Source organism: Parasteatoda tepidariorum, chromosome 3 (assembly GCF_982258835.1).
Source record: "Parasteatoda tepidariorum strain Cologne lab strain chromosome 3, Ptep-v5.0, whole genome shotgun sequence".
NCBI classification, from domain to species: Eukaryota; Metazoa; Arthropoda; class Arachnida; order Araneae; family Theridiidae; genus Parasteatoda; species Parasteatoda tepidariorum.
This window is the reverse complement of record NC_141757.1, coordinates 47,212,766-47,228,961: the sequence shown is the minus strand read 5'-3', so window position 1 is coordinate 47,228,961 and position 16,196 is coordinate 47,212,766. Positions and strand designations below refer to the sequence as shown.

The following is a 16,196-nucleotide window of genomic DNA, read 5'->3' as shown; positions in this document are numbered from 1 at the left end:
TAAATTTGAGAGAAAAAAATTGGCCATTGTATATTTCTCTATTTGTCATTAATATAAAAAAAAATTTCGGTAAATATATTTTGAGAAATTAACAAAATAGCATAAATGGGATTCAAAAACAAAATAAAGAAATGTGGGCAAAATGCCTACATCTGTTTCAAGCCATGTATTGAGATATAAAACAATTATCATGACAAAATACCTTAACACATTATGCTGCTTTTCATGCATTTTAAGTTCGGATACTTATATGAAGTATTGATAAATAAAGTTTAGAAATTAGTTAGTTTGAATTCACTCATTTAATTTAAACAAATTGAGTTACCTTTGTAATGAAAAATAATAAGTCATGGTCTATCCTTATTCCTTTTTAGATCCTTACGAATATTATACTCTTAGAGTGATATATATTTAGTTTTATTATATTCTTGGAGTGTTATATATTGACTTTTCACACTTAGCTCTATTGCAATAAACTAAAATTTTCTGTACTACTATTTCAATATCCATTGACCCCAACATTAATCTTACAAGGGGAGGACTTGTTTTATTAATAGTATACGAAAGCGCTTTACCCAGCCAATTCTTTAAAAAAAAAAAATTTAAATGTTAAGCATACTCTTTATACTAAATAAGATGTTCGACTTAGGCAATGGTCTTGGAAGTAACCAACTTGCATATCACCTAGACACTTAAAGTTTGATTTTAGATAAGTATTATCTTTCTTTTGTTTTATTTGTAAAATTTTTAATGCCATTATTAACAAAATGTACTTAATATTTTTAAAATATACTATTATTATTAAGTATTGTATTTAAATATTCTCATTATCCCCATCATATTTGAATCAGTGAATTTAATATCTAATTTAAATATCAAGTTATTTTATTGAAATATAGATGGCGCCAGTAGAAAAGAATAATCCCCACCCTTCTCCCCTTAATGGCATAACATGTTAAAAAGTTTTGAATCAATAAAAAAAATACAATTCATTCAGTAGTGTCCTTTATTGATGATAAAAGACTTGACAATATATGTAACAAGTATAAAGTTTACAAAATAAAACAACAATGTTGGCATCAAAAGGCTATTGATAAGAGAAATCTGAAAAATGCTAAACATTGGCTAAAATCTAAAATTACATTGATTACATCTGATACAGTTATGAAGTAATGAATTCATTATATCAAGCAATTCCGATTGAAATAGGATAATTTAAAAGATTAATCTTGATTCAAAGCATTGAGCAAATCAAAAGTTTGATTATAATTCATGCAAATTTTGGATCATTGATTTCAAATAGAGTAGTCCATTACTTTAAAATAATGTTTAAAAAATATGTAAAAATAAAAAGCAGATTTAAATAAAAAAAATATGACATTATATAAATTTGTAAAGTGTATAATTCAAATATAGGCATAAAAATATCTATAAGGCTATAGTAGAATATATTTGTTAAATTCTCTCTGAATTTTTCATGACTGATGCTTTGCTTGGAAGCTTTTCATTAGTTCGACCAGTGCCTTGGTTTCGTCAAGAGTAACTGCATTGAATAAAGAAATTCTTATTCCTCCGACAGACCTGCAAGACAAATAAAAATGGAAATTTACACTCATTTCATTTAAACGTTTTAAAAAAGCAAAAAAGTTTTAATTTTTTTTAAGTGTTTCATTACATACAACGTTATATGTTTTAACTCCAAAACTTTTTACAATTACTTCTCTGTCAGAATTGTTTAATCCTACTGTGCATCGTGATGCCCATACAACATTTTCCATTTAATCTAAACCATCTAATGGCCCTGAACATGTGATTTATAAATGTTCATTAGACAATATGTTTTAATGTAATTCTTCGATTTGACTTCCCATTTAATACAGAAACCAAACTTGGAAAAGCTTTCTGTTGATTGGTTCTTTTTATTTAAGACCATGTGTGCAGACAGACATTATAAAAGTTGATTGAAATTCAAGATTAATCTTCAAGCCTTGAATTCCTAGCTTTGAATCTGAATGTTGCTTGAATGCATAGAAAAAAATTATTGAAACTAAAGTAAAAATTATTATAGTTTTGACAATTTAAACCAAATGAAATTATATAATACCAAATATTTAAATAACACCTACTTTATCTTTCATTATATTTGCATTATTTACCTAGCTTGTTTTCATTGAATTTACTGTCAATCATTTATAAATGAAAAAGAAAGAATTCTTTTTTATACCTGTGTCCTTTTAAAGAAATCATTTTGTGACTTTTTGCTTCATCTAAAAACTTTTTCTCAAGATCGTCATTTCCACTGGGTCCACCAATTCTAAAAGGAATGTTCATGCGACTTCGATTTGAGGGATTAATAGCAGAACTGAAACAAAACAATTTAAGTGATGACAATTCAATAATTTAAATGAATGCATTCAATATATCTATCACTGTGATACAAAAAGTAATGAAAAAATCTTATATAATATAGCTTGGAACTAGTCTAAGATAATTCAAACATAAATTTAGTGTAAATTTACAATCATGGATGAAAAATGCAAATATATACTACTTCAATATATTTTAGTCATGTGAAGCATTAGATATGACCTATAGCTTGTCTAAAATGAGAACTCCTCGGAACATTCGTCTGGACCTGTGGCGGTGACTATGGTAACGAGATATGACTATTTCAAGTAGGGGTGCGGGGTCACTGTTTTGGAGTGGTTTCGGCAGGAGAAAGGGAACCTTTTTCTTAAAACTTAACTGTATTTTGTTAGTCCTAGAGTGAAGCTACCCTCCCTAAAATGAGCCATTCTTGTTTCAATAGCACCAGACTTTGTGGCAGGAGGAGTTCTTAGCTTAGACAGACTATAACTAATTTCTTGCACAATAAACTTCTTTTTCCTTAAATTAAAAAACAATGTTTCTAAGGGTATTTTTTCACAACTTTGCCAACGATGTTTAGTTTAATCATCGAGACTGGAGAATTTTGCTTTGTTAAATGCAGCTTCACCTAATTTATGTATTGTGTTTGTTTTTTTTTTTAAATTTATGACATGAAATTTACAATTTCCCATAAAGTTATTACTTAAACAAGGAAGATAAGAGAAACATTTTAAAAAATAGAAAAAGGCATTTTTTGCCCCTTACTATTTTTTTTCCTTGATAAAGTTTTAAAAACACTTACTGATAAAATCCATTAGAAGAATTTATTACATCATACACAAGACTAGATTTTAAATCACTAGCAGCATTCATTGCAGTTATGCCTCCTTTAGATAATACCCATCGGAATACAAGTCCTAAGACATAGACACTAAAAATAAAAAAAAATATTGAATTACAGGATTGTATTCAAATACAAAAATTACAAAAAAATACAAAAGTAATAGCTCCAATGTTTTTACAAAATATAATATCTGAAGCAATTTTTAAAAAATATAAAAATCACAGTATATTGATGCATCTATATTATTTATAAAACAAAGGTGTTTCTCAATAGAGATTAAAATAAATTATCTATCAATGTTAAAGTTCATACTGAAATGAATGATCTCAGAAAATTTATACTATGCTATTAAAAAACTGTATAATGAAACCAAATTAAAGTGCCAACAATCCACTTTAAGAACACCTGTCTTTTTGACAACAGGATTATAAATTCATATCTTTAAGGATATTTTCTCGTAATATTGTCTGTATAGATGCTGGCATCACAAAATACAAAATTTGTGGTAAATCAAACACAAATGATTTTGATGCTTTTCATTTCAATCTTCTTTCTTTATTTTTTATCACAGAAGTACAGAAAATCATATTGTCTGGGAGTAGGAACATTTCAGAAATTCATAAGGAGGCATTTAAAAAAAATCATTAAATAGCATCATATATATCAGTTTTCATCAACAATTTGAAGTTATATCGTTACATCTAAGCTATAATCTATTTATAATCTCATCTAAAGTCAAATCCTCCTTCTATCTTTAAATTCTAGATAACTAAAAGTTATAGATAGAGTTTACTGGAAATTTTTCTAATGGAAATTTCCACTTGTTAACATTTACAAAATTTTGGAAGCATTCAAAGCATAAAACTAGAAGATATCGAGATGAACGAATAAGCATACAGCTTGCATTGAGAAATAAACTTAAGGGATTAAAATAGAGGTTAATAAAGTAAAAGTGCTTAATCGAGCAATTGGCGAAATGAAAGAGGTCTCTTTAAAAACACATCACAGTGTCTTTAAAAATATTCAGGGGAATCACACACTTCATAAAACTAGAACTTTCTTCCTGATAGGATTTATATCAACATTATTCATAGGATTGATTTTTCTTTCAAAAGATTTTAAATTGTGCTTCAGGGATGAATACTTTTTCCACACCAAATGATAAAAATAATGCTAATTTAGAACTTGACAAGTTTCAAGGGAACAAAATAAGTTCGAAAACATATATTGAACTTCAAATTTACTCATTCTCCATAGGTGTTATCCTTTTCCTGTTACACTGAATCAACTTGAACTAGCTGGTTGAATGTATTGCGCACAGATTGCAAAAGATGCAGAAAAACTTTACCTTCTTGGATTAATTATTGGAAGATTAAATTACATTTTATTAGAAATTGAATAAAAAGGAATTAAAATCAAGTAATCTAGAATAATTAGCAAGTTTTAAAAAAATGGATTGGTGTCTTATAAAAATATAGAGTTATAGTAATATTTAATTGTCCTATAGAGCCATAGCAAATAGACATTTTAATAGTTAGAAGACTTAACCACTTAGCTAATCATCAACATTATATTACCTTTCTTTTAATTAAAAACTTTTATATAAAAAAAATTATAATAAACAGGAACATCACTTGAATCTGAACAAAAATTAAAGGCAGTGCAATTCAAAACAAATATTTACCTGAAAGTGGGAGGTGTGTTGTACAGAGATTTATTGTCAGCATTTATTTTGTAGTCAAAGACTGTTGGACATATTCTCATACTTTTGCCTAACAAATCTTCTCTTACAATGACAAATGTCACACCGGGAATACCAGCATTCTTTTGAGCACCAGCAAATATTACACCAAACTAAAAACAAATCAATGATATTTAAAACAAAGCTTATTAAAAAAACAAAGTATTAAAAGACGTTTTCCAATTACAACTTAAGGCAAAATTCATGGCCTTCAGACAAAAAATAAAAACAATACCATAAAAAACAATAAATAAAATATAAAAATAGAACAATAAAATTTTGCCAAACAAGGATAACAAAGCAAAAATGCGTAAACAACATTAAATTAATCAAAAATAAACTCTAAACAATGACAGGGGGTGAAAAATTAAAATTTAAATCTATTTTAGTCTCTAGATCTATTTTATTCAAAATAATACTATTAAAGCATTTTATTGAATAAAAAATTATCAAAATTTAATTCATTAACATACATGTTTATTCCACAGAAATAAACAATCAGATTCTTCTTTAAGTTTGAACTATTACTAAATAAGCAAATTTAAAACAAAGTACATAAAAGATAATCAGTCCTTAATGAATTTGGTTTTTATTTTCTCACAGCAGTTGACAGCACGTACTGTATGGAATGCAATGATTATATTATTTCCAATTATTATGTGTGACCACATTCTCTGAGACTTCATTTGTATTTATTGTTTAAACTAATATTATTTTGGTTTAGCTAAGAATTTCACAATATATCAAACTTTAATTTTAGTACATTAATTTTGCTTTCCAAAATCTGATACAATCTACACACTTTGTTATGTGCATACAAGTTAAGTTTGAGAGTTAAAAATAAAAAAAATCATCATTTTAACCAATCTCTGTGATAATCTACTTTCATTTAAATCCTTAAACTGGTACTTTTGCAAACACTTTTGTGTGTTTAAATTAATGAAAAAGTTTTAAAGCTACGTCAAAACTTCATACAGATACCATAAAATTCTAATTTGGATCACAAAACAAAAAAAAGCAAAAAGATTAGCTATATTGAGTCAAACTACCGGCAACTATAACATTTAACTTTATAGCTAGAACTTGTACACTAATAAATAATTTTAAAATTTTTATAAGGCTGGAACAAAATGCTTTCCTACAAAATTTCTGATTTCTTCAAAAAGTATAAATGTAAAAATCTAGATATTTGAAAATAGCAGTTACCTTTGTCACATCAATTGATCTAGTCAACACATTTGAAGACATGTCACATACTAAAGGCACACCATTAGTTTCAGGTACAGAATCAAATTCAATACCTACAATTGATATTAGAGAAAATTCAAACAAAATTCTAAATTTAATTTAATTCTTTATTAGCTGAAACAATCTTATTTACTGAAAAAAAGCATACCTAAAAAGTTAATCAACTAAAAAAAAAAAATTAAAAATAATCTATTACCATAAAAAAAATTACCAATCTACTTAAAATGTACTTTATTAAATGTATGGGCAAAAATTAAAACAAAAATAAATTGATTGAAATAATACAGAAATTTTCAAATTATTATTAATTTTAAAAAATCATAAAATATATGGACCACAGCAATTTAAAATTGAAAATTCAAGTTAAGAACACAACTTATCAAATATTAATCAATGATATATAAGACTAAGGAGATTCAAAATACAAACACTTTATATAATTTTAATTAAATTAACAAACTCCAAATTAATAAAAAAAAAATTGTTTTCATCTCAAAAAAAAGTTTAAACATCACTTAACTTTGATTACTTAACGATGATAATCCACTACAGCTAAGATACCAGTTTTCAAAATTCAACAAAAACATCATATCTTAAAGTGCTTAACTTTAAATTTTCTATTATTAACATATTTATATTCAGCATATAAAATGTATACATAATAACATTTCCTTACCATGAATTGTTTCATTAGCGCAATAATATACATATTTTGCATTATTTGAAAGTTTCCACTCTGATTTTTCTGGAATTCCTAAAGTGAAAATTAACAAAATATTAAAAAATATGGTATTCCAACAGTAATGCAATAGGGTCAATTTAAAAACAAATAAAACTTTAGAAACTAAATGAAAACACACATCAACTTTTTAAAAAAAAAAAATCACATATCATCATTATGGTTACTATGCCCAGTTTTAAACTTTTAATAAAATCTCTCTATCATTTAGAGACAGGAAAATCTCTATCATTTAGAGAGAGCAGAATCCCTCTACCATTTAGAGAGAGAAAAAATTCGTTCAGGAGACGACTTACAGAGTTGGTATAAGGAGTTTAAATATATTTCATTGCTTCCTCTTTCAATAAAAATACAAAAATCTAGAAGGCAAACAAAGACATAAAAAATAGAACAAAGAAAAATAACATCCCCTGTCAACAAGTATAACTTTGCATAACAAATAGAACAACCACCAGTTGTTTTCTATGGAAAACTCTTCTTAAAATCAACTGTTGCAAAATATTACCTTTGCCAAAAGTAAAATAAACAAGAATAAACTTTAAATTAGGAACAAAAAAAAATAATAAAAAAAAAATTTTTTTGATAAATATGTACACTAGACAATTGTAAATTTTTAGATACTTGGTATATAATTTCAGTAGATAATTATTAGCATCAATAATTAAAAAAACAAGACAATCATTTGTAATTTTGAATGACTAACATATTTTTTTAAAAAAATTTTAAATCTTCAAAAAAAGAATTCACCGTGTCATTTTCTTGGTGAGATTTGAAAACACTGGTCAGAAAAATACTATACGCATCTATGTTCTGTAGCAATATACACATTTTACAATATTTTTTTTTTTGTCTTTGATACTCAGATAAAAAAATATCTTTGCCACTGTCACAAATATTTAAAATATTTGCCAGAGTTCACCAGTTTTCCCTAAAAAATTATACAGTCTTCAAGTTACAAGTTATGGGATTTTTTTAATGTTTCACTCGAATTCCATTGTTCTTTCTTCATAACTTCAACAAGATTTTTCATACTGCTTTAGTCTGCATTGGATACTAATGGTTTGGCACTCTGACAATTAAAGTGAGGTGGACAAAATGACTAGTTTTCCTACGGATCATGGAACAACATTGCCCAATAAAATATCCTCATTGGTAGACAAATTATGAGTTAGAAACCCCTTTCCATTCCAACAAACAGGGTTGTCTAGTGCTTGATCCAGGAGTTCCATTGTCTTCCGAGTTGAGTTTAAAATTACTGCAGAGTTAAACATGGATAGTTGAAAATCCAAAAGGATCGACTGAACAATACTGGTTATAAAATAAAATCGCATCATTCCAATAACAATTTGATGCAAGACAAGAAAATACAAAAAAATTACCAGCTCTCTCAGTAAACTTCGCAGCTCAGAGCACAAAAGCGGCATTAATACTGCACATATATCAAAGTAAAATATGAGTTTCTAAGTTTTGGTTCTAGTTTTATTATTTAATATAAATTGAAAACTAAATTAAGCGTCTAAAATAAAATGGCAGCATAACCAAAAAAAGACAGTTATAATGTCAAAATTAAATTTTTCTATTTATGTCTTATTGGTAATTACAATGCACCGTTACATGCAATTGACTTATTTTAAAAGTTAATCAACCTTAAAAAGTAAAAAAATTTATAAAGCCACATTGACAGAACCCTTTAAAAATATGCTGTGCTATGATTATTCAAAAATTTACTTCATATTTTATTTACTATTCAAAAAATTTCTAACTTAATGCATATTTTAAAATTAACAATACTTTTTCCACATGAATGAAAAAATACTAAATTATACCTGTATATACAGAAGTTTTGGGTACAACTCTGTTAACTTTAATGTATTTGTCTGCTTCTTGAGCTGCTTTTGAAGACCAGGTACCTGTTACAATATAGTCTGCTACATCATCAGGAGAAGAACAAAGATTCAAAGGGACAGCACTGAACTGTCCAGTTCCTCCTCCTTGGAGAAAGATAACTTTATAATTTGCAGGAATGTTGCTAGAATAAAAAAATTATTCAGTTTTTAAAGCCCTTTGGCATTATATGAAAACTAAAACATCAAATGATTGAAAAGAATGTTATTTCAATGAAATCAATTCAAAACATCTGAATACTTACATTGTCTTTAAAAAAAAAAGCAATAAGTATCATAAGTTACCTAATGATAATTTTAAACAACCCTTGTAATCAATCTGCTTATAATGCAACAAAAACAGTCTACAATAACATAAATTTAGAAAATTGTGAATAAGATGGCAAGCATAATGGATAGTTTCTTAGCTAATATTTTTAAAAAAATCTTTGCAAACATGATTCAAGACTAAACTTTATCCAGAAATGCTATAAAAAAAACTTATGTCACTTTTTTTTTTCAGGATTTTATACACACAGAAAATAGCATATCATTGCAGAGCTTATTTAAAGATGAATTTAAGTTTGTTAATAGACCTTTCACAAATTATTTTTTATCCAAAAAAAGGACCATTCACAAATAATTTTATCATAACAAACCTTACATAAAATATTTTATCTGAAAGCAGACCCTTTACATAATTTTCCATTTTAAAACTGGACCTATTACAATTTTCTTTTTTTGATAAATTGATTCAATGTTGTATTATTATTTGAGTTTATATTTTAAAAACTAAAGCACTTGGAAAGGCATGGTTTTTCTAGTTTTATTTCCTTTATAAAAACAGAGCTTTATTTTCACATCTGCACAAAAACAGGAACCTGGCAGAACGGATTATCTTTGGCTATTGATAATGGAACTGATTGTATGGCAATTTCAGATTTTAAAAAAATGAGATTTTTCACAATAGTAGTAATAAAAAAAAAATTTCACTGGTTTTAGTAATTTTTCACAAAATTTTGAAAAAACAGGAGTTTTATTTTCATAAAAGGTCTATTAAGCATTGCATTGTTAACCAATAAATCCTTTTGATTTTCTGACCTGCAGCAAAAAGGAGTCTAATTTTGTTTTTCACACTTTCAGCATTTGAGAAAAAGGTTTCAAATGTTCATTTCTCTTTAATGTTATCATTAAGCTTCAAAATACTTTTCACACTTCCAGTTACGTAAATTACAATTATTAACATTTGAAATTATATTTCACAGAATAAATGAATGGTGCAATTTAAATAAGAGATAATTCTTTGATGCGCAATTCATTTTTTTCCTCCTCAAAATTGCTTAAAAAATAATAAATTATACTTTATTTTTCTTGTTTAATTCAATCGGTACTTACATATTAACGCAACCAGGCCAAAATTCGCATAAATCGCCACATTTGGTGACTGTACTTACGGCAACCCTACGTGTTATATGTGGTTTTTCGTAAAGAAACAAAATAATAATAAATAATTTTGTTTTAATAATAATTTGATAATTTTAATAATAATTAATTAATAATAATTTTGTTTTAATAATAATAATTTTGTTTTAAATAATTTTAAAACAAAATAATATAAAAAACTGTATTAAAAATTATCTGTAATTAACAAATGTACATTTTCTTTCTATTCATACCTTCTTACTCAAACTTACAAATCGCACCAACCTGGTTGCGATAATACGAAAGTACCATTCAATCTTTGTGAGGGCGAGCATGTATCTCTAATGTTATATAATACAAAAGCAGTGTAAAAACATTATATTTTCCTTTTAAAACTAAAATTATTTTGAGATAAATAAAACAATATCTATCAAACGAATACTATCAAACAGAACCAATCTATCATGAAACATTAAGATGAAGAAAACAAAAATTAACTCAAAACTGTATTACTAAAATCAACATTTGAAACTTAGCCAGCAAAACAGCTTTAGTCACCTTAACGGTATCACTAAAAATAAATTAGACTTTACTATTTTGTAGTTTTCATAATTTTTTCATTATCCTACATAAATTTAAACTAATTGAAATTAACAAAAATTAACAGTAGCAGTCGTTTTAGAACTGCAGACACCTGAGAAAAATTTAAACATCTTAATACTTAAAATAACTTACTATAGCTCTCGCAGAGCAGCTTCAGCATCGTCATTTATTTTTGAATAAGTTGGGCTTCTATGTGTAAGTTCTGAAACAATAATGAGACAAAATAAAATTAGATTATCAAAAATAACAAACCACTAGCTACAAATAAAAATGACTTTGTTTTAAAAAAGTAGAATAACATTTTAGAACTAAAGTAGAAAATTCTACTAAAATAACTACAAAACATAAAATTTTATTCAAAAAGGTTTTATGCAGTCATTCCATTTTTAATTAATTTTACACACATGGATGGGATAGAATTAATAAATATTTAAATTTTGGTTGTCACATTTTATTATAGATAACATATTTATAGGTAGCACAGATGTTTTTAAGGTTTGTCACAAACCGATTCATTTTGTTTACTGTACCCATTTAATATAAAATTTTGGATTTTAGACTTATTAAAATAGCTACTACTAGCTTTCAGAAACAAAGTTTGTTTCTGAGCAAAACAATTTTTTTGTTCTATAAAACAATTTGTAAAAGTTCTTATGTATTAAAAAAAATTTTAAAAAGAAAAAAAAAAAGTCATGCATAGAAAAGAAAAACTTCTACAGAGATATATTTATTTATCTCAGAAATTTCTGGTTTACTAAAACTGACGAGTACTGATTCAGAAAATTAATAAATGAAATGATTTTGATTATAATTGTAAATTTAAAGTATGACACAGAAAATTGCAAATGCAGGATTTTTTTTTTTTTTTTTTTTTGCAGTCTTGTGTGCAAATTAAAAAAAAAAAAAAATAAGAAGAAGAAGAAGAAAAAAAAAACAATCAGCCACAATAAATTTTTAATCCAGAATTTTATGATACTTTATGTGTCCCAGTAATAAATCATTTAGACCAAAAACAATAATATTATGGAAGTAACTTTAACAATAATAAAAAAACACAAAGAAAAATAAAATTGATTAAAAAAATTCTGCCAGCTATATTTTTTCTGTCATTTCTGAAAAACTATTTATAAAAAGTAACATTTCTGATCAAGGTCTCCAATTATTCTCGAAATATCAAAAATGTTCTTTCAAGCAAAAATTTCTTATAATTAATTCATGTACCTGGTAGAAATTTTGAAAACTTAAATAAATCTTATTAACATTAGATATTAAATTTCACTTTTTTTAAAAATTGCAATTCAACTTTTATGAAGAACATTTAAATCCTTAAAAAATTACAACTACTATAAAGAATGTAAAAACTAAAATAAAATGAATGATAATGATTTAAATAGATTAGTTAAGTTTCGAAAGAGATTCAATTTTCCTATGAAAGAAAGATAATCTTTGAAATACGTAAGATAACTAATCAATGAAGTTGCTCAACATTTTATCTAATATATCTCTTTTGACCATGAAGATAAAAAATTTTAAGTGATTTCTAAATTAGCTTATTATCTGAGAGAACTTCTTTGAAACTTTAAAATAAAAAAATATTATTTTTAATATAAATCAATATTGAATAATGGAGACATTTCATAGTTTGATACAAATCATTAAACTAAAATAAAAAAAAATCATTTATGAGAGATAAGTTTATTGTTCATTTTATTTCAGTTCATATTAACTAAAAATATGTAACAGATGCACTAGGATGAATCACAAAAAACTTTTTTTTTCAGAATTTAAAATTTCATTTCAAGCTGATTGAAAGTTGTCGTTTAAATCACATAATTATCAAAAATCTTTTAGTGTAATTACAAAACACTTAGCTCTCCTAAAATTTGACTCATTTTTTTAGTCAAAAATATAATTTTTTTTAAATTGTGTAAAGGCAAAAACACAAAACAAATTTTATTTTATAAGTACAAAAGTGTAAATATTAAAAAGTAAAGTAACAGTAAAAATAAATGTGACATAGCTCCCACAATTTACATAAAAACTTTAATTTTCATCAAAAAATACAAGTTTTTAATTTTCAACTCTACATTTAGGTTAGGTTCTGGGTAGATTTCAGGTTAAATCGAAGTTTCATGTTTAATATATGGGTGCATCAGATTCTGTGATTTACTCCAATATGCATTAGGTGAGCAACAAAACTGCATAATTTCACCCTCAGTATTCCTGACATGATTTTAAACATGAAGATATAAAATTGTAGCCATACAAGAACTTTCATCACACAGGGGTGTAGCCAAATCTCTTAACAAAAAATAAGAACTTTTTAAGCACTCAAAAAATATTTTTAAGCACTATATACATGACATTAATAAAATGCAAAATAACTTTCAAAGACTTCACTAGATCATGATAAAATAACTAGTTTCAGTTTCTGACAGAGTACTCTTTTCTTGATTATATTAGCCACCATAAAAATATAGAGATTTTTCGGTTCAATTTCAGAAGTAAAATGAAGACTGAAATTGAAAATATCTTGCAAAATGCAGCAGAATTGCCCATAAGAGTGCAAGAATCTCCCTGAACTCAGCTCAGTAGTCAAGAGTCACTCCCAAGTATTTCATCAAACATGTAATATGATTGATGCTGTCATATGTTACAGACCGACGGTACACCGAAATGGATTGTGGTTGAATAAATTGTGAAAAAGTTGAATAAAACAATGTGAAAACCATGCTTCTGCATTATAAGCAACAAAAATTGACATGGTAAAAAAAATCTAATTTTCGAAAAGGGAAAATTAAGCACTTTTTAAAAACATCCCATGAAAAAAGCACCTTTAAGCACTTTTTAAAAATGCTGCACAATTTAATGTCAAGTAACGGGAAGAAAAAAATTTAAAAAACATTTGAATTTAAATATAATTTTTAAAAAATTATTGATCAAAGAATTTTTTAAAGTAATCAACTAGCTCATAAATAAGAAAAAAAATTTAAAAATTCACATTTTTTCTTAATTTAAAATAAATGACACATCATTGAAAATATAATTGTAAAACTTGCAGTTATAGTTATAAAAATAGCAAACTAATGATAAGATTTAATTTTTTTAACTATACTGTGCAGTTATTGTTAAAAAAAAATTAAATCTGATCATTAGCAATTTGTTTCATTGTTTAGTATAATGTAAAAAGCAGTGCAAATTTTTCTTATCCACATAATTAAGCCAGCTAAAATAAACTATCGAAGCATATTGAAAAATTACTCTTACCTACAACACTAATACCTTCCCCATTGTAATTAAAAAACTCAGAGTGTGCTTGCTGAAGTACCTAGAATAATTTTGAAGAATAAATAACAATATATCATAGAACAGAGTAATATTAAAATACAAATAAGAATATATAATAAAATAGAATAAAATACAAGGAGGAACACATTACATACATTATTTTAAACATACAACAAAGCTTTATTATTATTATCAAAATTCCTTTTCCATTCACATAACTGGATATACTGGCTTAAACTGGTTTTGGACAGGACAATATGAATTGCCTGCTTTCCAAAGTCTACAGCTCTAAAAGGAGTTATAACTTCAAATGTAATGACCATGCACTTATTACATATAAAAATTTATAATTACATCTTTTATTAATATTAAATTTTTGTTTATTATAGCAATTGGAATTTTACATTTGTTTCTCACGAGTGTAGTAGTAAATTATATAGTAATGTAGTAGTAAATAATGTAGATACTTTGTATGAACTCAAATACTAGCTATATGTAAAACAATTCATTTTGAGAATTCCCTGTTTTCTAGGTTATATTACACTATTTAATCTGAAATACCAACACTGGTATTAGGAAAATATAAGTTACTAAATAATAATGAACTGAATAAACTACAAATTAATAATAAACAAACTAAAACAATTACTTCTGCAGTATTTAAAAAATTTGTAAATATGAGGGATTAAAAATAATAAATATTTAACAAATTAATAATAATAAAGCAGAAATAAAGCCATTTCAATGATGAAATGGAGAAATAAACAATGTTTATTTGCCAACATAAATTTACATACACTGCACTGCTCAAATAAATGAAAGAAAATTTTTCAATTAACGATGTTTTCAAATAGAAGAAATTGTATTAGTGTTTGATCCAAAGTTTGCAGGTGGTCGAATTTAAAACATGAATAAAACAAATCAGTATAGTCATACATATCAACACTGGTATTAGGAAAATATAAGTTATTAAATAATAATAAACTGAATAATCTCTTAAAACTAAAACAATTATTTCTAAATTTTTTAAAAAATTTTTAAATATGAGGATCAAAATAATAAAAATTTAACGAATTAATCTTAATAAAGCCATTTTAATGATGAAATGGAGAAATGCATAAAATTACATACATTGCACAGCACAAATGAATGAAAGAAAAATTTTCAATTCATGATGTTTTCAAACAGAAGAAATTGTGTTAGTGATCGATCCAAAGTTTGCAGGTGGTCGTATTTATAGCATAAATATATCAAATCAATTTAGTCATAAAGCAATTTTAGATAGAATAGTTCTCGCATACATCCATAAAGCAATCAGAATTCCCACAAAAATTAGATGTAGCATGCGTTTTCCTAAAAACATTATCACTTTATACGTGAGAGACGAAATTGTAAACAAAAAAAGTTACTTACTTCTTCTGGCACTTTTGCGGGGCCTGGAGCAAAATTCAATACTTTTTCTGATGGCATTTTTACTGAAAATTGATATTTGAAGGCACGCCGAAAAATATTAGATTGTAAAACCCGCAACAGCTTACTGCGAAGCGTAAAAATGGATGCTAGCGGAGAACCACGGAGAAAAAAGAAGAGGTAGAAGCCGGGTGTTAAGTAATTTTATATCAGCTGTCAATTACTTATCTTTTGAGTCACAGAGCGCACCCAATTCTTGCGCAGTGAGCTGGCATAAGACGGAAGGAGAAGAGTGCGCATGCGCACAATAAAGACTATCCTCTTTTCCGCAAATGGGATGCTGAGAAATTTTTAAATCATCTGCATTCAAAATCATTTATTGCAGTGATTTTTTTTTTCTACTTTCAGTGAACTTTTATTGAATAATTTTTATTACATATTACGGGAAAATCACCAAATTTTTGAAAATTATTTTCATCAAAAAATAAATAAGAAGAGAAAAAACATTTATATTTGCCATTAAGTAAAGATCAGTAAAATAGTTTTAAGCTATCAAAACTATTAGCATTAATTTATACGCAAGTTAAATTTTTTACTAGTATTTTCTTTTATTTTGATCCTCGTGCCACAATTTTTTCTTACATTTACTTT

At 26.0% G+C, this 16,196-nt stretch overlaps 1 protein-coding gene across 1 annotated transcript; it reads right to left on the bottom strand.

Moving 5' to 3' along the window:
• Positions 1 to 992: 992 nt before the first annotated feature.
• LOC107447972 (phosphoserine aminotransferase) lies at positions 993 to 15,712 on the bottom strand. The gene is made up of 10 exons (XM_016063065.4): positions 15,549 to 15,712; positions 14,115 to 14,175; positions 10,980 to 11,049; positions 8,766 to 8,968; positions 6,877 to 6,954; positions 6,159 to 6,253; positions 4,896 to 5,065; positions 3,170 to 3,298; positions 2,225 to 2,362; positions 993 to 1,581 (listed from the first exon to the last, which is right to left on the bottom strand). The coding sequence occupies exons 1-10, from the start codon at positions 15,603 to 15,605 to the stop codon at positions 1,476 to 1,478; spliced, it is 1,107 nt and encodes a 368-aa protein (XP_015918551.3). The 5' UTR covers positions 15,606 to 15,712; the 3' UTR covers positions 993 to 1,475.
• Between the last annotated feature and the right edge of the window lie 484 nt (positions 15,713 to 16,196).